The 21545-nt window shown below is 45.7% G+C and overlaps 1 protein-coding gene across 2 annotated transcripts in view; it reads right to left on the bottom strand.

Annotated features, from left to right (window-relative positions):
- Window positions 1-6431: 6431 nt before the first annotated feature.
- The window catches only part of dnah12 (dynein, axonemal, heavy chain 12), a 393315-nt gene continuing 378201 nt past the window's right edge, over window positions 6432-21545 (bottom strand). For both annotated transcript variants that reach the window (XM_070895275.1, XM_070895274.1), the window contains 5 exons: window positions 18487-18691; window positions 10585-10722; window positions 10070-10161; window positions 9844-9911; window positions 6432-6972 (listed from right to left, as the gene is read on the bottom strand). In XM_070895275.1, the coding sequence (XP_070751376.1) occupies window positions 6782-6972; window positions 9844-9911; window positions 10070-10161; window positions 10585-10722; window positions 18487-18691 (694 nt within the window). In that variant the 3' untranslated portion in view covers window positions 6432-6781. The remainder of the gene's footprint in view (window positions 6973-9843; window positions 9912-10069; window positions 10162-10584; window positions 10723-18486; window positions 18692-21545) is intronic.

The following is a 21545-nucleotide window of genomic DNA, read 5'->3' as shown; positions in this document are numbered from 1 at the left end:
CTCTTTGGCCACGACAGTGCCGGGAAGCCACTTGGGACCTTGTCCATAGTTCAACACAAATAGAGGATCATTAATCTCAATTTCGCGTGACACATTTGCGCTATCATGATATGTACTTTGTTGAAGCTGCCTGCTCTTTACCTGTTCGTGTAGATCAGGGTAGCCTTGTCTTAAGTGCCCTTTTCATGAACAGTTCAGCAGGTGGAATCCCAGTGAGCGAGTGGGGTCTCGTGCGGTAACTAAAAGGACTCAAGACAGGCGAGTCTAGAGTGAGCCTTCAGTTACCCTCTTCAAGTTCTGCTTGATTGTTTGCACTGCTCTCTCTCTGCCTGACCATTGCTGGTTTGAATGGGGCAGATGTAACATGTTTGATCCCATTGTGGGTCATGAACTCTTTGAACTCTGCAATGGTGAAACACGGCACATTGTCACTCACAAGGCTATCAGGCAGGCCGTGCGTGGCAAACATGGCCCGCAGGCTTTCAGTGGTGGCAGCGGACGTTCAATCTCACATTCAATCCATTTGGAGTACGCATCTACAACCACTAGGAACATTTTACCCAAGAACGTGCCTGCATAGTCGACATGAACCCTAGACCACGCTTTGGAGGGCCAAGACCATAAACTTAGTGGTACCTCCCTGGGTGCCTTGCTTAACTGTGAACATGTTACATTTGTGCACGCAGGACTCTAAGTCTGCATCGATACTGGGCCACCACACGTGGGATCTGGCTATCTCTTTCATCATTACAATGCCTGGGTGGGTATTGTGGAGATCACTAATGAAAGTGTCCCTGCCCTTTTTTTGGTACCACTACCTGATTACCCCACTGAAGGCAGTCTGCCTGTATAGACATTTCATCTTTGCGCCGCTGGTACGGCTTTATTTCTTCCTGCATTTCTAATGGGACACTGGACCAGCTCCCGTGAAGCACACCGTTTTTTTACTAAGGACAGTAAGGGGTCCTGGCTCGTCCAGGTTCTAATTTGTCGGGCGGTGATGGGTGATTGCTCACTCTCAAATGCTTCCATTACCATGACTAAATCTGCGGGCTGTGCTATTTCCACCCCCGTGTGGGGCAATGGCAGCCTACTGAGAGCATCGGCACAGTTTTCTGTGCCTGGCCTGTGGCAGATGGCGTTGTTGTATGCGGACAACGTAAACGCCCATTTCTGGATGCGGGCCGATGCATTTATTTATCCCCTTACTTTCAGAAAAGAGGGATATCAGTGGCTTATGGTCAGTTTCCAATTCAAATTTGAGCCCAAACAGATATTGGTGCTTTTTCTTTACCCCGTAAATACACGCTAATGCTTCTTTTTCAATCATGCTGTAGGCCCTCTCAGCCTTAGACAGAATTCTGAATGCATAAGCAACCAGTTGCAATTTCCCAGATTCATTAGCTTGTTGCAATACACACCCGACACCGTATGACGACACATCATATGCTAGTACCAAACGCTTACATGGATCATACAACATAAGCAATTTGTTTGAGCATAACAGTTTTCTAGCTTTTACAAAGGCATTTTCTTAGCTTTTACCCCATACCCAATCATCTCCTTTACGCAGTAAAGCATGCAGTGGTTCTAACAGTGTGCTGAGACCCAGTAAGAAGTTACCAAAGTAGTTCAGGAGTCCTAGAAACAACCGCAGCTCCGTCACGTTCTGTGGCCTCGATGCGTTCTCAACTGCCACCGTCGTCAAATCGGTGGGCCTGATGCCGTCCGCTGCGATTCTTCTCCCCAGGAACTCCACTTCAGGTGCCAGGAAAATGCACTTCGAGCATTTTAACCTGAGCTCCAGGCGAATAAACCGACTAAGAACCTCCTCCAGGTTCTGCAGATGCTCGACTGTGTCCCGACCTGTAACCAAGATGTCGTCCTGGAAGACCACCGTGCGTGGGACCAACTTCAGTAAGCTTTCCATGTTTCTCTGGAATATCGCCACGGCTGATCGAATCCCAAACGGGCATCTGTTGTAAATGAAGAGATCTTTGTGCGTGTTGATGCAGGTGAGGCCCTTCGATGATTCCTCCAGCTCCTGCGTCAAGTAGACCGATGTCAAGTCCAGCTTCATGAATGTCTTTCCTCCTGCCAGCGTCGCAAATAGGTCATCTGCCTTTGGTAGTGGGTATTGATCCTGCAGGGAGAAACGATTGATAGTTACCTTGTGATCACCACAGATTCTGATGGTACCATCGCCCCTGAGTACTGGAACAATCGGACTAACCCACTTGTTGAATTCGATCGACGAAATGATGCCCTCTCATTGCAGCCGGTCCAGCTCGATCACCCTCTCTCTCAACATGTACAGTACTGCTCTCGCTTTGTGATGGATGGGTCACACCCCTGGAATTAGGCGGATCTGCACTTTTACTCCTTGAAACTTCCCGATGCCTGGTTCAAACAGCGAGGGGAACTTGTTAGGACCTGGGCACACAAAGTCTCGACAGATGAGAGCGCTTGGACGTCGTCCCAGTTCCAGCGTATCTTCCCCAGCCAGCTCCTGCCGAGCAGCGTGGGGCCATCGCCCGGTACCACCCAGATTGGTAACTTGTGCACCGCTCCATCGTAGGTGACCTTTACAGTGGCACTGCCGATTACGGGAATCAGTTCCTTTGTGTAAGTTCTCAGTTTAGTGCGAATGGGAGTCAGGACTGGCCCTGAGGCCTTGCTGCACCACAATTTATTGAAAGTCTTTTTGCTCATAATGGACTGGCTTGCGACCGTGTCCAGCTCCATTGACACCGGGAATCCATTTAATTCAACCTTCAAAATTATCGGGGGGCACTTTGTGGTAAATGTGTGCACCCCATATGCCTCTGCCTCCTCGGTCTGAGGCTTTGGTTCGTCGTGATCCGCCGTGGATTTGTCCTCCTCTGCAACATGGTGGTTTGCAGGATTAGCAGGGTTTGCAGCTTGCCTGCACATACGTTGGAGATGTCCCATTGTTCCACAGCCCTTGCAAACATATCCTTTGAAGCGGCATGAATGGAAATGATGATCACCCGTGCAGCGCCAACAAGGTATTAATGACCTAGCATTCATCACCCTTGATGTTGGACTCAGACATCTGCGGACATGCAGCTGCAGGCATGTGAGGCCTGCCCTGTACGTTACGATTCGAAAACAACATTACTTTGTTCACAGTACTGTAGCAGCACGCGTGTGCTGAGAGATTTACTTGGTATTGTCACTGGTGGTGATGAATGCCTTGGCTATCGCTATGGCTTTTCTCAAGTTTGGGGTCTCTACAGTCAAAAGTTTGCGAAGTATTACTTCATGGCCAATGCCAAGTACTAAGAAGTCCCTGAGCATGTGCTCCAAATGTCCTTCAAATTCGCAATGTCCTGCAAGGCGTCTTAGCTCGGCAACATAGCTCGCCATGTCCTGGCCTTCAGACCTCTTGTACGTGTAGAACGGTACCTCACCATTAGAACGCTTTCCTTCAGGTTAAGATGCTCCGGACCAGTGTGCACAAGTCATCATACGATTTCTCTGTGGGTTTCGTTGGAGCAAGCAGATTTTTTATGAGGCCATACGTTGGTGCCCCACAAACGGTGAGGAGAATCGCCCTTCATTTGGCAGCATTTGCTTCTCCTTCCAGCTCGTTGGCCACGAAATATTGGTCGAATCACTCCACGAAGGTTTCCCAATCATCTCCCTCTGAAAATTTCTCCAGGATGCCCACTGTTCTCTGCATCATTCCGGTGGGGTTCATCAGTTGTATCTCATCGGCAGTTATGATGTATGAATAAAAAGTCTGAGCAGATACTGTGAGCTCAAAGTAAAGTGTGACCGTAGTCTTTTGTTACAGGTCTGCAGAGTGCCTCTCCAGCCTGTGAGGCCTCCTTAAGTACAGGTGCTCCCAACGGATTGTGGGATCCCTTGGGACTCCAGGGGATGAGGCCTCTGGTAGTTAAACAAGGTGTTTACAGGTTTACATATATAACATGAACCTCCTCAGAATTCTCTCTTCAGGTTATCTGAGAATATTCTGGTGGTAGAGCCTTCCTGTTGGCTCACAAGGAAACACTTTATTTTTAATGACCTACCTTTCTGGGCCTCTTCTGCTTGCCACCATGTTGGCTTGGCAGGGAAGCTATAGTGACTTCCACGCACATGCTTCGGGTTAAAACGAAGCCCAATCTGTATATTTAATGAAGAATCCCACTGTGTCCCACTCGCCTGCTTGAAAAAGCAGGTTAAAATTGCAACTTGTGGGAAAGGCAATCCAAGGGGGTAAAAGTTACTGCGGTCATTTTAACTACCATTTTAACTTCTGCCGGTGAAATTGTTGCCTTGTTCAAATTGTGCAAATTCCTCTGGACATCCCACCAGATTTTTCAAGTGATGGATACCAAGTTCACATCTATGCTCATACATCGTGTCTCAATCTGTATCAAAAGGGTCCTGCTATGTCTCCTTTATTCAGTCCACGAGGACAGACAAGCCCATCCATAAAATGAACTTCACATCCTTGATACTCGGCCATTTTGGAAAAGCATTGGGTGCTCAAAAGCTGGATTTAAAAACGTCATAATATTTACATGTTAAATTGCAGTGAATACATTCAAAAGTACTTCATTGGCTGTTAAGCGCTTTGGGCATTGAGGTTGTGAAAGGTGCTGTATAATTGCAAGTTCTTTTTTTCTTCTGAGGAGCCCATTAACTGCTTATGAAATTACAACAGATCATTATTCCAGGAGTGTAATGATTAGTTGATTTTTTTCTGGCGAATTGGTGAAAAAACATTGCTGAATGTTAAACATTATCTCACACAAAAGAACTATAGTTTCTGATGATACACGGGCAATTTTCACCATGCCTGCTCGGCAGAAACAGAGCAGGTAGGCAGATAAAATCACCTAAGGGACTCACTCACTAATGTTCCACACCAATCCCTAATGATCTATAGCTAGGACAATCCACAATAAAATGAAGAGCACCACAGTGTTTTTGTACAAGACCCTGGTTCTGCTCCATTTAGAATACTGTGTCCAGTTGTGGTTCCCTCACATAGTGGGTGGTATAGAGGCCCTAGAAAGGTTCTGAGTAGGGCCGCTAGATTAATACGAAGTTTAAAATCTCTTAGTTATGACGATGGACTCGTAGAGCTGAGTTCTTTTTACTCTATGAAAATGGAGACTTTGGAGTGATCCAATTTAAGTGTTTAAGATCATGGAGGGTCTAAACTATGTACATCGAGACAGATTATTTGAAATAGGTAAGTTGGGATAACAAGGGGGCATGTGTACAAATTACATAAGCATAGGTTACATGTAAGGAGATTTTTCTTTTCTCAGAGGATCAATGATCTTTGGTATTGGTTGCTGGTGCATGCAGTGGGTGGGGATTTGTGCAAACGTTCAAAAGGGAGCTGGACAAGTTCCTGGAAGAGGCTGATATCGCTGCATACAAAAAGTAGGTGAGCTGTTGGGTAATGTACCTCGTGGAACTCGGAAGTCAGAGATGAATGCCACAAATTATTTCTTCCTGAATTTTTTAAAATCTGGTTGATTCCTACCTCAGGAGATTACATGGTTGCTGGTGGGTAAGGAGTAGGGCTGCCAACCCTCCCAATTGCCCAGGCGTGTCCTGGAGTTGGCATGAATCTTCCAGGCACTGCTCCTGGCAGCCAGGGAGAACTTCACCATTGAAATATCTCACCACAGCAGCGTCTCTCTCGCCCTCCCTCACATACCCTGCTGCCTAATGTCACCAGCTGCCACCACAGAAAATCTTCCAGCTTCTGCCATTGTAGAGAGACGATTCCCACTTAGGTGTGACTGAAAATGGGAACAATGGGTGGAGAAATAGCTGGCAGTTTGGAGGTGGTGGTGGGGGGTGGGGGGAGGGGGGAGTGGGGGGCGGAGTGTGACCAAGTGGGGAAAGTTGCAGGGCTCGAATTTTCTGCATAGGTGGAGCGGCACAGAGAGAAGCAGCCAGTAAAGAGATGAATTGAAACCTGGGGACTTTGTTGTGGGTATATCGTGAATGATTGTTTCCACTGATGGGCGAATGGGGAACAAGGGGACAGAGGCTGAGGATTCCCACTGGAAGAATCAGTGGGGAAGGGATAAGGTACATTTTTGAATTGAGGGCTATTACACCATGGCATGCTTCAACTTGCGAAACCTCCAGAAATGCCTCAAATCAGAGTTGCCAACCTTACTAGGAAGTATTGGGGGTTGTGTTGCAATACGACAGAATGGAACAGACTCAATGGACCAGCTGGTCTTTTTTTAATCCATCTTTTATGTATATTCGTATAACATTATTTCAGAATGTACAAATTTTGCAAATGCATACTGATAACTCTGCTGAATAACTTTTGGGAAAAAAAAGAGTAGGAAAACTAAAAAGGTTCCACCAAGGCTGCTGTATATAATTATGTAAAACAGATATTCACTCATGCTCATGTGATCAGAGATATATAGTCTCATACTTTATTTGATCTAATTTTCACATTTGAAGGGTAGGTACCTTCTACAGTGTGCCAAATGTCACTATTATTTCTTCCCACTAATTATTTATGGAAGGCCAGAACTTGTACAGAAAGATCTTCATCCATACTAATTAGAAATATAATATTTCTTTGCATAGATAATATTTAAAAACTATAACTATAAAAGTTTTAAACAAATCCAAAAATAAGATAAACAATGAGACATGTTGCTTTAAAGTGCTCTGTTATAGATGATTTGTACCATGGTTGAAAATAAAATCAGAGTTCTAGTTGAGTGCAATTTTTAGATTCTTTAAAAAGTCCTTGATGCTAGTCATCCAGCTGACAGAGTAGTGCGACACCACGCTTGGTCCAGTGCTCAACTCCTTTGTCTGTTGGCAGAAGCATTGCAATAACAAAGTTGGTCGAGTGTCCTGTGGTAGAGAGGGTTCCTTTGCGTTCACTTGTTTTGTAGATTGGGCAGACATAGGCGACTGAAGTCTTGAAGTCTGATTTTTTATCTTCAGCAAAAGAGAGTTCAGTTTAATTTCCATGCAATGTCCTACATTCAATGTGTTTTAAAATGATGTGATTGCTTATTACTTAGAAAAGAGAATGGAAACAGCTCTTTTGTGGCGAGTATGCTATCTTCTTTTTAATCTTGGTTTTCATTTGTTACTGGCCTCACCTTGTGACCATGAGACCAAGCCAGGCAGGTTGTTGGCAAAGAAACATGCTAGTGCAGCCCCATTTGATTTTCTCTAACCTTGTAGGAAGTCCTCGCCCTCTATTTTATAATCTCTACAAAGCAGTTTACCAGCGCACACTGGCATCACCAAGCCTGGGCTCTGGCAATTTGCTTCTTAGCTCTCTGGATATAGAAAAGAAGGATGTATCCCTATGTAAAGAGTGTGTGCAGTCCGTATTGAGCAAACAGAAACTTGCTACGTGGGTGTAGATTTCTCAGTAGGGTGCATTGCAGAGTCTTATACATGGTATGGTAGTGTAGCGGCTATGTTATTGGACTAGTAATCCGGTGGCCTAGACTAATAACCCAGAGAACATGAGTTCAAATCCCACCATGGCAATTTGAGAATTTGAATTCAATTTAAAAAAATCTGAAATAAAAAGCTGGTATCAGTAAAACTGTGTACAGTTTTGGTCTCCTTTCCTAAGGAAGGATATACTTGCCTTAGAGGGAGTGCAACAAAGGTTCACTAGATTTATTCCTGGGATGCGGGGATTTTCTTATGAGGAGAGATTGAGTAGACGAGACCTATATTCCCTCGAGTTTAGAAGAATGAGCGGTGATCTCATTTAAACATATAACATTCTTAAAGGCTTGACAGGGTAGAAGCTGGGAGGATGATTCCCCTGGCTATGGGGCCTAGAACTAGGGGTCACCGTCTCAGAATAAGGTCCGGCCATTTAGGACTGAGATGAGGAAAAATTTCTTCACTCAAAGGGTCTGGAATTCTCTAGCCCAGAGGGTTGTGGATGCTCAGTCGTTGAGTATATTAAAGACAGAGATCAATAGATTTTTGCATACTAAGGGAATCAAGGGATATGGGGATAGTGCGGGAAGGTGGAGTTGAGGTAGAAGATCAGCCATCTTATTGAATGGCGGAGCAGGCTTGAGGGGCTGAATAGCCTACTCCTGCTCCTATTTCTTATGTTCTTATATTTTTAAAGTGACAATGAATCTGTTGGATTGTCATTAAAACCCAAATGGATTAATAATGTCCTTTAGGGAATAAATCCTACCGTCTTTACCTGGTCTGGACTATAACTGACTCCAGTCCCAACGTGGTTGACTCTTAATTGTCCTAACTAGCAAGCTGTACCAAAACCTCTTCAAAGAATGGCAGCAGTTCAAGAAGACGGCCTGTCACTATCTTTTCAGGGCAACTAGGAGTGGGCAATAAATGACGCCCACATCCTGAGAATACATTTTTTTTAATTTTTTTAAAAAAGAGTTTGTTTCCACTTGAGTCAGACATGAAATACAAGTCTGCTATCTGCTCTAAGTTGGGAACCAATTCAGTATTGTGAAACAATATTATCGAGACAGGGGCTGGGGCTAATACTGACCAATGAGCAACTGCATTTGCACAGGCGGTGTGTCCCTCTGAGGGCCAGGTTTGAATTGACGAGAGAGAACTTTATGTTATGTTTGACCATTGGAGATGGATCAAAGGCCAAGGTCATTAAGAACAAGAGCTGGGAGGAAGCAGGGGCTGGAGTCAGCTGGAGCAGGAAGATGGAGAAAATACCCTGGATCAGTGGGAGAAAGAGGGTGGGGCCCAGAATTGCTGGTTGTAACAGGCTGCTGAGGGGGAAGACAATCTTGCATTTATTATCTTAAAATTACTAAATTAATGCTAGAATATAAAATTAATTGTTTTGGTAAATTCATTAAAAAATGGCCCTTAAATGATGGAGTGAGTTACCAATGTACAAACACTTAGGGGCTGAAATTGCTCTCCGACCGAAAGGGGGCGCACTCACCGATCTTGAAGATTTTTCGCTGCCCCAATCCATGGGGCAGAGGGTAGAGCAAGATTCAGCTCTTTGATTTTTTTTTCCCGGTCAGGGCGGTGTTTGGGGCGGCTGTGGGGCGGAAGTGTCCTTGGAGCGAAGCGGACATTGCTGGGAGTCATCAGCGCCTCGCTGACGTATCACAACGTCCCTTCAGTTACAGGGGAGGGCTGCTCCGAACTCTGCAGTTAGTTTAGTTTGGCCCACTGGGCCACCAGGGAGTGTTTTGGCTGGGCCAGCAGCCAAGAGGGGGTGCCGGGATGCCGTTCGGAGGCCCGGCCGAAACCGTGGGCGCAGTTGTCGGACCAACATCGGAGTCGGCCGACAATTAAAATAAGATGACGGCCGCAGCAGGACGCCTTCCCCTTTATGGGTGGATGTGCCGCCCAGCCACACACAGCTTCCCACAGGGGAAAGCTGTCGGTGGCACTGAATGGCGGCCGATCCCCTCCTGCAGAGCAATTTCCCACAGGGCAATTTCTCACGGTGTGGAACGGGGTCGCCGCCAGTTGGTGGGGGGGGTCAGCGCGTGCCTGACGGGGCTGCAACACAGGCGGTGCGGTGACGATCACCGCTGGAAAACAATGGAGGGCAATTTCAATAAATGTCGGTGACTTTGCACCAACTAGGTGGCGAGTCCTTTCCAACCCGTGGCCGTCTCTTTGAGGTGGTCACGGCTCTTAAAGAAAGGGGCAATTTCAGCCACTTAATGTATTTGCCTGAATTTCTTTTCTCTGGACCTTGACTGAATTAATTGGGAATTGGTGTTAAATAGCATCATTCAGTCCCTGAATTAAATGATAGAAGCAAAAAAAAACATTTCCCCAAGAAAAATCAAAGCATTATTTACTCACTTGGTTGTATCCAGATTATTGGCATTACATCAAAGAGGACTTTTGGAAATTGTTCAGCCAATAACCCTCTGAGAGAGGGAAAATAAATAGAATATAAATCATAAGTTTACAATAAACACTTCATATAGTGGCAAACAATTACAACATCACCGTTAAAATAATTTTTGTAGGAAATTTCGTAAATTCAAGTTGGAGTAACACAATCAATACAACTGCTCCTGCATACCTCTCTCGATCCCATCGGGCACCATCTAGGAACAATCCATGAATGTAAGCTCCATCTGCTGGAGAGCTATTTGCTGTATCTTTGGTCAGGACCTAATGAAATACAATACTTCTCAATTCCAGCTTTTAAGCAAAGACCAAGTTGAAATTTCAACCATGAAGTGAGCTTCGACAATATAACCACTGGAACAACAGGAACAACTGTGAATATTTACTAATTCTAAGGAAGGGAGAATGTGATTACAATTGCTTGGACTGACAGGTGTCAGACTGGATTGTTTCTGTTTGAGTTAAAATGTAAAGTAAAATTTGCTGCTCCTTATGTATGGAATCTTGAGTTAGTGGTAAAAAAAAAGAGACATTTTGGCAAAACTGGGTTTCAGTGCTATTAGAAAACAATGGTTCGACAATGGAAGTAGAAATTCCAAAACACCGACTTATTTGTTTATATAGGAGAGAGAAAGAGGATGAAAATAAAGAGAACGAGTAATGGGACAGAAAAGATATGGAGATTACCTCATACTCAAATCCCAGCAGGTCAATAGGGATGGTGTACTTTCTGGCATAGTTCTGCATGACTCCAGTTAGGAAGGCCTGGGTAAAGAAGAACCCAGACACCCAGAAGACATTGGGCTTTTCATCATCAAACCATTTCTGTTCAATATAAAGCACTGAATTAGGTTTCAGCATTTATGAAAACAAAATCTGACGAGGATTTAATGAGTTCTAAGATAAACTAAGAGGTTTGAGAATTTATACTCATAGCTGAAGGAACTCCTCCACCAGCTGATGGCAAAATTCATGTACGTTTTCTAATTCAAGTCAATTAGAGACAAAAGGCTGGAAATGAGCTTGGAGATGGGGAGAGAGTGATGGGAATGTTTTGAGGTTGGGAAACCCAGAAAAACGCTGAACAATTCTTGTCTCCGTTTCCTGGCCGTAGCCAGCCAGATTGAGAGACTGACTGGCTGTCGGGTGGATTGGCACCAGGCCGCACCCGGGGAGTGAAGAGGAGGGAGGGATAGGAGGCTTTGGTGGGGGAGGGGGGGAAGATCGGAAGGGTCGGTTGAGGGAAGATTGGAGGCCTCTGGGAAAGCGGGGTGGAGAGATCTGAGGCCCGGGGCGGGGGGATGGGAGAAGGGGGTGGGGAGGGCAGAGATCAGAATGGCCTCAGGGAGGAGATCAGAAGGGTCTGGGGGGGGGAATTGGAAGGGTCGATGGTGGAGGAAAGTGGAGGCCTTGCGGGGTAGATTGGAAGAGTTGAGAGGGAGATCAGAAGAGTTCCGGGCGGGGGAGATCGGAAGGGTCGAGTGGGAAATCAGAAGGGTCTGGGGGTGGAATTGGAAGGGTTGGGGAGGTGTGATTGGAAAGATCTGGGGGAGGGGGGTGTGCGGAGATCGGAAGTGTCGGGAAGGAAGATCGAAAAGGTCAGGGGGTTATTCGATCACAGGAGGTTGGTGAAACAGGTAAACTGGGTCCAGTAGGTAAGTGGAAAGGCACTTACCTCCTGCATCCAGGAGTATCGCCTCCCTTTAGCTGATGGGTTTCCCGAGGCCCGGGAAATCCGCCCGGCCCGAGTTAAATTTAAAATGGTGTTTAATTCACAGGCACAAAGCCTCATTATAATATTTAAATGACTAACCCGCCTCCTGCAAGTGGGTTGGTTGCCCTCACCCCTTGCCTCCGTTAAAACCAGGATTGCGGGTGGGAGGTGGGATTCAGATTTTTTACATTTTTACCTGCCACCAATCCAAACCCACCCTTTTTTGAGAACATTCCCCCCAAAGTCTACAATTGAAATCGGTCATCAAAAATATTTTGCACCACTTTAACTGCCCTTCTGGTTGAAGATATTTCATTCGCATTTTGGGCAACCTTATCCAGGCATTCCAGTGAGTTTTAGTGATCATGTACTCTGCTAACTTGAATATGAAGCACTGCCAACATCTACGAGTTCTGAAATAGCACAGGCTATCAAATGAAATTTTTAGGTGGCAATCCCATGTAAAACTAAAACTCGTTTCCACAGTTGCTTTAGCAGAAAATCCACTTTTTCTGCTGTTTAGCCAATTAAAAGATGCTTAACGTCCCATCTACTCATTATCTGTTCTTTGTTGTTGTATAAAGTAGTAGTGCGGAAAGCAATTTAGGATGTCCGTGGCGAGCATGGACCTTATGGGTGGGCAGTCACTAATGATTTTCATGATTAGCATTGTGGATAACACCAAGGCTCTGTCATGTACGTACTTTTGGACTCACTAGCCACTAGATGGCGTCACTGTTGGAGGCCATTGGGCTGCACGCACGTATAAAAGGCCAGCCATTTTGTATATTAGTCACTTTGGGCCTTAATAAAGCAGAGCCAAGGTTATACCTCTTGGAGTTAAACAGTACTCAGTCTAACAGTTATTGCATACACAACATTTGGCGACGAGGCAACAAGAACCTTTGCATGCAAAAATGAGCACAATTGGATTGTTGGAGCGATTTGTGGAAGGAGAAGATTGGGCAGTCTTTGTGAGCCATTTGAGCCAGTTTCTTCATGGCCAACAAAATGGAGGAGGTCGGCGACGCAGATCGGCGCCGGGCAGCGTTCCTCATGGTTTGCCGTCCAAAAATTTATGGTCTGATAAAGAATCACTCTACTGTGAGTCCAACAGAGAAGACATATGAAGAATTGTGTACACTGGTACAGGACCATCTTAAGCCAGACAAAGGCATCATCATCTCGAGATACAGATTTTACACGCACGTTCGCTTAGAGGGCCAGAATGCAGCGGAATTCGTTGCCGATCTGAGTTGTCTATCGGGAACATATAAGTTTTGAGCTGTGTTGGCAGACAGCCGTGGGTTTTCTTTGTAATTGGCATCAACCATGAGGTGATCCTGTGTAAACTACTGGCGATGGAGACGTTAGACTTGAACAGGGCCATCACGATCGCTCAGTCATGCATGACGACTGATAGAAGTCTAAAGCAGATATCAGTGAAAAATCGAAACTCGGCAAGTACTGTAAATATGACTGATTCAGCGTTTGGCAGAGCGGCACATGGCACACTGCAGAAGATAAAGGTACGCGGAGTCAGAGGAAATGTATTAGCATGGATCGAGAATTGGCTGGCTAACAGAAAGCAGAGAGTCGGGATAAATGGGTCCTTTTCGGGTTGGAAATCGGTGGTTAGTGGTGTGCCACAGGGATCGGTGCTGGGACCACAACTGTTTACAATATACATAGATGACCTGGAAGAGGGGACAGAGTGTAGTGTAACAAAATTTGCAGATGACACAAAGATTAGTGGGAAAGCGGGTTGTGTAGAGGACACAGAGAGGCTGCAAAGAGATTTGGATAGGTTAAGCGAATGAGCTAAGGTTTGGCAGATGAAATACAATGTCGGAAAATGTGAGGTCATCCACCTTGGGAAAAAAAAACAGTAAAAGAGAATATTATTTGAATGGGGAGAAATTACAACATGCTGTGGTGCAGAGGGACCTGGGGGTCCTTGTGCATGAATCCCAAAAAGTTAGTTTGCAGGTGCAGCAGGTAATCAGGAAGGCGAATGGAATGTTGGCCTTCATTGCGAGAGGGATGGAGTACAAAAGCAGGGAGGTCCTGCTGCAACTGCACAGGGTATTGGTGAGGCCGCACCTGGAGTACTGCGTGCAGTTTTGGTCACCTTACTTAAGGAAGGATATGCTAGCTTTGGAGGGGGTACAGAGACGATTCACTAGGCTGATTCCGGAGATGAGGGGGTTACCTTATGATGATAGATTGAATAGATTTACTCGTTGGAGTTCAGAAGGATGAGGGGTGATCTTATAGAAACATTTAAAATAATGAAAGGGATAGACAAGATAGAGGCAGAGAGGTTGTTTCCACTGGTCGGGGAGACTAGAACTAGGGGGCACAGCCTCAAAATACGGGGGAGCCAATTTAAAACCGAGTTGAGAAGGAATTTCTTCTCCCAGAGGGTTGTGAATCTGTGGAATTCTCTGCCCAAGGAAGCAGTTAAGGCTAGCTCATTGAATGTATTCAAATCACAGATAGTTAGATTTTTAACCAATAAGGGAATTAAGGGTTATGGGGAGCGGGCGGGTAAGTGGAGCTGAGTCCACGGCCAGATCAGCCATGATCTTGTTGAATGGCGGAGCAGGCTCAAGGGGCTAGATGGCCTACTCCTGTTCCTAATTCTTATGTTCTAGGGCCTACCTGACTGCGTATGCAAAACCTGGAGCAGCCCAAAGTCCACCAGCGGGAATGCATCCGATTTCTCAGTATTGGCGTTGGGGAAATTACCGGCACCAGCAGTGCCGATTTAGGCAATATAGTTGCAAAGGCTGTCTGAGAGTGGGGCATCTCCAGCGCAAGCGTCTGCAGATGAGCAAGCGTACTGCGACACACCACGTGGAGGATGACGCTCAGACTAGCACAAATCCGGATACGCAATCCGAGATACCAGAGGAGGAAGTGTATGAACTGTACTCGTTCCTAACTAAGAGCAAACCAATAATGATCAACGTGAAATTTAATGGGGTGCCGGTTTCGATGGAACTGGACACGGGGGTGAGTCAATCGATAATGAGCCAGAGGGCATTCGACAAGCTGTGGGATACTAAGGCTGTGAGGCCCAGGCCGAGTCCAGTCAATGCCAATTTGCGTACGTACACCAAAGAACTCATAACGGTGATTGGCAGTGCCACAATTAAAGTGTCGTATGACGGTGCGGTTCACAAGTTACCGCTATGGATTGTCCCAGGCAATGGCCCAATGCTGTTCGGCAGGAACTGGCTTGAAAAAATCTGATGCGATTGGAACAACATCAGGGCGTTGTCGTCGGAGAAAGATACATGTGCCCAAGTACTGAGCAAGTTCCCCATGCTGTTCGAACCGGGCATCGGCAACTTCATGGGAGCCAAGGTGCAGATCCACATGGACTCAGATGCAAGACCCGTCCATCATAAAGCTCGGGCAGTTCCATATATGATCAGGGAAAAGGTTGAAATTGAACTGGACAGACTCCAGCGTGAAGGGATCATATCACCGGTTGAATTTAATGAATGGGCCAGCCCCATTGCTCCTGTGCTGAAAAGTGATGGCACAGTCAGAATCTGTGGAGACTACAAGGCTACGATCAACAGGGTTTCGAAACAGGATCAAGTACCCGTTATTGAAGGCTGGTGACTTGTTTGCAATGCTAGCCGGGGGGAAGTCGTTCACCAAACTGGACTTGACGTCGGCCTACCTGACAGAGGAGCTGGTCGAGACGTCGAAGAGACTTACGTGCATTAACACGCATAAATTTATTTATCACAGGTGCCCTTTTGGAATTCGCTCGGCTGCAGCAATATTTCAGAGGAACATGGAGAGTCTACTGAAGTCCGTTCCCAGAATCGTTGTGTTCCAAGATGACATCCTGATCACAGGCCGTGACTCCGAGGAACATCTGAACAACCTGGGAGAGATTCTACATCGTCTGGACAAAGTGGGACTCCGACTGAAACGCTTGAAGTGTGTTTTCATGGCACCAGAGGTCGAATTCCTGGGGAGGAAAATTGTTGCTGACGGCATCAGGCCCACGGATGCGAAAACCAAGGCCATCAAGAATGCACCAAAGCTGCAGAATGTGACAGAGCTGCATTTGGCCTGGGTCTACTCAACTACTTTGGTAACTTCCTATCTAAATTGAGCACCTTATTAGAACCACTGCACATGCTGCTAAGAAAAGGTGACAACTGGGTGTGAAAGCCACTAATCTGCTTTGCTCTAATAAGCTGCTGGTACATTATGACCCATGAAAACATTTAGTATTGGCCTGTGATGCTTCGTCATATGGAATTGGTTGCGTACTCCAACAAGCTAATGAGTTGGGTAAACTTCAACTAGTCGCGTATGCTTCAAAAAGTTTGTCTAAAGCGGAAAGAGCCTATAGCATGGTAGAGAAAGAAACACTAGCCTGTATGTATGGGGTTAAAAAGATGCATCAGTACCGGTTTGGTCTTCGGTTTGAACTGGAGACAGATCACAAGCCGCTCATTTCACTGTTCTCTGAAAACAAAGGTATCAATACCAATGCTTCATCCCGCATCCAGAGGTGGGCACTGACATTATCCGCTTATGATTATGTCATTCGCCATAGAACTGGCACCAAGAATTGTGCCGATGCTTTGAGCTGTCTGCCGTTGCCCACACTGGAGGTGGAAACTCCACAACCGGCAGACCTATTGTTAGTTATGGATACTTTTGAGAGTGAAGGAACCCCTGTCATGGCTCAACAAGTTAAGACCTGGACCAGCCAGGACCCGATTTTATCGGTGGTGAAGAGTTGCATGTTCAAAGGTGATTGGTCTACCATACCCAAGCAAATGTGCGAGGAGACCAAACCTTACATTCGTCGCATAGACAAACTGCCTATTCAGTCGGATTGTATACTGTGGGGCAATCGTGTTGTTATTCCCAAGAAAGAGAGAGAGAGAGAAATTTGTACGTGAGTTACATAGCACACATCCTGGCATTGTAATGATGAACGCCATCGCCAGGTTTCACGTATGGTGGCCAGGAATTGACTCTGAGTTGGAATCATGTGTGCATCAGTACAACACTTGCATGCAGCTCAGCAAAGCACCAACGGAATCGCCGCTGAGTCTGTGGTCGTGGCTGTCCAAACCATGGTCCAGGATCCACATAGACTTTGCAGGTCCCTTCCTGGGGAAGATGTTTTTAGCTGTGGTGGATGCATATTCGATAGAGTGTATAATCATGTCATCCAGCACATCCACAGTTACCAATGAGAATCTCAGTGTCATGTTCGCGACACATGGTCTGCCTGACATCGTTGTTAGCGACAATGGATCGTGCTTCACCAGTCAGGAGTTTCAAGAGTTCATGAAACTCAATGGTATCAAACATGTAAGGTCAGCACCATTCAAACCTGCATCCAATGGGCAAGCAGAACGTGCTGTCCAAATCAAAAAGCAGAGTATGAAGCAAGTAACCCAAGGGTCACTGCAGACCCGCCTGTCATGCATAATGTTTAGTTACAGGACAAGACCAGACATGCTTACCGGGGTCGCGCCTGCTGAACAAATGATGGAGAGGTCTTAAGACCAAGCTATCTCTTGTACACCCTGACTTGAATAATTATGTTGGATATAGAAGACAAAGTCAGCAAGGGTATCACGATCGCGCAGCTGTGTCACGCGATATTTCTGTAAATGATCCTGTATATGTTCTGAATTATGGTCAGGGTCCCAAGTGGATCACTGGTACTGTCATGGCCAAGGAGGGCAACAGAGTATTTATTGTCAAGCTCAAAAATGGGCAAACATGCAGGAAACATATGGATCAGACAAAGCTACGGCACACAGAACCGGAACAGTCGGAGGAAGAGACAATCGACGACCAACCAACCTACCCCCAGTCATCAGAGGACTCAGTGGTCATCAGTGAATCAGGACTTTCAATCACTGACATTTTCAATGAAAATGGACTTTCAATTCTTGACATGGCCATTGCCACTCCCACTAGGTCAGCCACCCAGTCACCAGTCACAACAGACTCTGAACACACGCCCAAAGCTGGAGTTAAACCGAGACGGTCAACCTGGTTGTGTAAAACACCGGACCGTCTCAATTTGTAAAAGACTGCATCAATAGCTCAGAGGGGGATATTGTCATGTATGTACTTTTGGAATCACTGGCCACTAGATGGCGTCACTAATGGAGGCCATTGGGCTGCATGCACGTGTGTGCAGCCCAAGTATAAAAGGCCAGCCATTTTATATATTAGTCACTTTGGGCATTAATAAAGCAGAACCAAGGTCATACTTCTTGGAGTTAAACAGTACTCAGTCTAACAGTTATTGTATACACAACAATCGCCATTGTGGATTTTTTGGGGGTTAGAAAGTGGGGGGCTTATCGTGTACACAGAACTCGTTATATCTGTTGTATGTGATATACAAAAGAGTCAATGGGTAATATAATAAAAGTCAGAGCAGCAACAATATTGGCAAACAATGCTTGGCAGAAAGACAATAAGGTAAATAACGAGATTATACACACTAGAGGGAGATTGATACTATAGTCAAATTAAAAATAGTTGAGAAAGTAATTTATTATATCTAATATGATATATTTATGGTTAATTTTATGTAATAATATAAGTAAGGAAACAAATCCGCTTGCTAAAGGATATTACACCAGTGGGAAGATCTCTGTCGGTCAGTTATCAGTTGCAGAAGCTATATAAGTCATGATCACAAAGATTGGAGTGATCTCACCGAAAGAACTTTTTTATTGTACAGCACTATTTATCCTAAGAAGTGGGGATACACACATGGCTTGTCATTCATTATTGCCTAATTTTGACTAATATTTTGGTTTCTAGCTATTTTGGGAACATGATAAATGACATGATTTTACCTGCAGGAATTCTAACCGGGCCAAAAAATCAGTGATGTAGCTTCCCAATGGCTTGAGGCTAGGGTAAGAGCGTTTGGCCCACTGCTCAGGCAGTTTTCCAACAAGCAAACTTCCTGCCAGTGCTTCCAGCTCTGAATCCATCACCACTAGACCTTTAATTGCTTTCTCCAGGCTCTGAAGGGTGAATCGTATTGTTCGGATTAAACTGAAATTAGGAGACAAACAAAAGTTAAGAATTGTAAGAAAATTAATACCAAGTTTTTATATTTTTTTATCTGAAATAGACTACAAATACACACAAAAAGTATACTTAAAAAGTTAGTTACAGAAGAACTTAAGAACAGGAGTAGGCCATTCAGCCCTTGAGCTTGTTCTGCCAGTCAATTAGATCACTGCTGACCTGTATCTCAACTCCATCTACCTGCTATGGTTCCGTTTCCCTTAATATCCTTGTCTAACTAAAATCTATCAAACTCAATTTTGAAATTTTCAATTGACATCACCATAACAGCTTTTTAGGGACGAGAATCCAGATTTTCACTGCCCTTTGTGTGAAGAAGTGCTTCCTGACATGACCTCGGAACAGCCTAGCTCTAATTTTAAGGTTGTTCTGGACTCCCCCACCGGAGGAAATAATTTCTCGCTATGTACCCTGTCAACTCAACAACAACTTGCATTTGTATAGTGCCTTTAACACATTAAAACATCCTAAGGCACTTCACAGGAGCGTTATCAATCATTTGACACCGAGCCACATAAAGAGATATTAGGGCAGATGACCAAACGGGTCAAAAGAGGTAGCTCTTAAGGAGAATCTTAAAGGAGGAAAGAGAGATAGAGAGGAATTTAAGGTTGAATGAGGGAATTCCAAAGCCTCAGAGACTGAAGGCACAGCTGCTAATGGTGGAGCCATTAAAATTGGGCACGTGCAAAAGGTCAGAATTGGAGGAGCACAGACATCTGAGGGTTGTGGAGCTGGAGGAGGTTACAGAGATTGGGTGGGGGGCGGGGGACGAGGCCATGGAGGGATTTGAAAACAAGGATGAGAATTTAAAAATTGAGTTGTTGCTTAATCAGGAGCGAATGTAGATCAGCAAGGGTGATGGGTGAACGGGACTTGGTGTGTATTAGGATATGGGGCAGCAAAGTTTTGGATAATCTTAAGTTTATAGAGAGTGGAAGATGGGAGGTCAGCCAGGAGTTCGATGGAATCGTCAAATCTAGAGGTAACAAAGGCATGCGGGTTTTAGCATCAGATAACCTGAGGCAGGGCAGAGTCCTCGTTTAATCATCTTTAACACTTCAAATAGGTCACAACAACTTGTATTTATCATCATCATCATTATCATAATCACAAGCAGTCCCTCGGAATCGAGGAAGACTTCCTTCCACTCCTGGTGAGTTCTTTGGTGGCTGAACAGTCCAATACGAGAGCCATAGACTCTGTCACGGATGGGACAGATAGTCGTTGAGGGAAGGGGCGAGCGGGACTGGTTTACCGCATGCTCTTTCCGCAGTCTGAGCTTGATTTCTGCATGCTCTTTCCGCTGTCTGCGCTTGATTTCTGCATGCTCTTTCTGCTGTCTGCGCTTGATTTCTGCATGCTCTCGGTGTTGAAACTCGAGGTGCTCAGCGCCCTCCCGGATGCACTTCCTCCACTTAGGGCGGTCTTGGGCCAGGGACTCCCAGGTGTCAGTGGGGATATCGCACTTTATCAGGGAGGCTTTGAGGATGTCCTTGTAGCATTTCTGCTGTCCACCTTTGGCTCACTTGCCGTGAAGGAGCTCCGAGTAGAGCACTTGCTTTGGGAGTCTCATGTCTGGCATGTGAATTATGTGGCCTGCCCAGCGGAGCTGATTGAGTGTGGTCAGTACTTCAATGCTGGGGATGTTAGCCTTGTCGAGGACGCTGATGTTGGTGCGCCTGTCCTCCCAGGGGATTTGTAGGATCTTGCAGAGACTTCGTTGGTGATATTTCTCCAGAAACTTGAGGTGTCTGCTGTACATGGTCCTTGTCTCTGAGCCATACAGGAGGGCAGGTATTACTACAGCCCTGTAGACCATGAGCTTGGTGGCAGTTTTGAGGGCCTGGTCATCAAACACTTTTCCTCAGGCGGCTGAAGGCTGCACTGGTGCACTGGAGGCGGTGTTGTCATCGATGCCTGCTCTTGTTGATAGGAGGCGCCCGAGATATGGGAAGTGGTCCACAGTGTCCAGGGCCGCGCCGTGGATCTTGATGACTGGGGGGCAGTGCTGTGCAGTGAGGACAGGCTGAGAGAGGACCTTTGTCCACGGATGTTTAGCATAAGGCCCATGCTTTCGTACGCCTCAGTAAATACGTCGACTGTGTCCTGGAATTCAGCCTCTGTATGTGCGCAGATGCAGACGTCGTCCGCATACTGTAGCTCGACGACAGAGGTTGGAGTGTATTTATATAGCACTTTTAACATAGTAAAACAACCCAAGGAGTTCACAGGAATATTATAAGACAAAAATTTGACTCCGAGCCACACAGATGAAATTAGGGATGTCCAAAAGTTTGGTCAAAGAGGTAAGTTTTAAGGACCATTTTAAAGGAGGAAAGAGAGGTAGAGAGGTGGAGAGGTTTAGGTAGGGAATTCCAGAACTTAGGGCCTAGGCAACAGAAGGCACGGCCATCAATGGTTGAGCTATTATAATAAACGATGCTCAAGAGGGCAGAATTAGAGGGGCGAGATATCTCGGGGGGTTCTGGGGTTGGAGGAGATTACAGAGATAGGGAGGGGCGAGGCTATGGAAGGATTTGAAAATAAGGATGAGACTTTTGAAATCGAGGTGTTGCTTAACCAGGAACCAATGTAGGTCAGCGAGCACAGGGTTGATGAGTGATCGATTACCTCTTAAACTTCTATGCTCAAGGGAATGCAAGCCTAGTCTATGCAACCCACCATCATAATTTAAACTTTTAGCCCAGGTATCATTCTGGAGAAGCTGGCTTGCATTCCACTCCACTCCAAGGTCAATCTACCCTTCCTGAGATGTAGTGCCCAGAACTGAACATAGTACTCTAAGTCGGGTCTA

This window comes from Pristiophorus japonicus, chromosome 12 (genome assembly GCF_044704955.1).
Source record: "Pristiophorus japonicus isolate sPriJap1 chromosome 12, sPriJap1.hap1, whole genome shotgun sequence".
Taxonomy (NCBI): Eukaryota; Metazoa; Chordata; class Chondrichthyes; family Pristiophoridae; genus Pristiophorus; species Pristiophorus japonicus.
The sequence above is the reverse complement of the archived record's forward strand: the minus strand, read 5'-3'. Positions and strand labels throughout refer to the sequence as shown.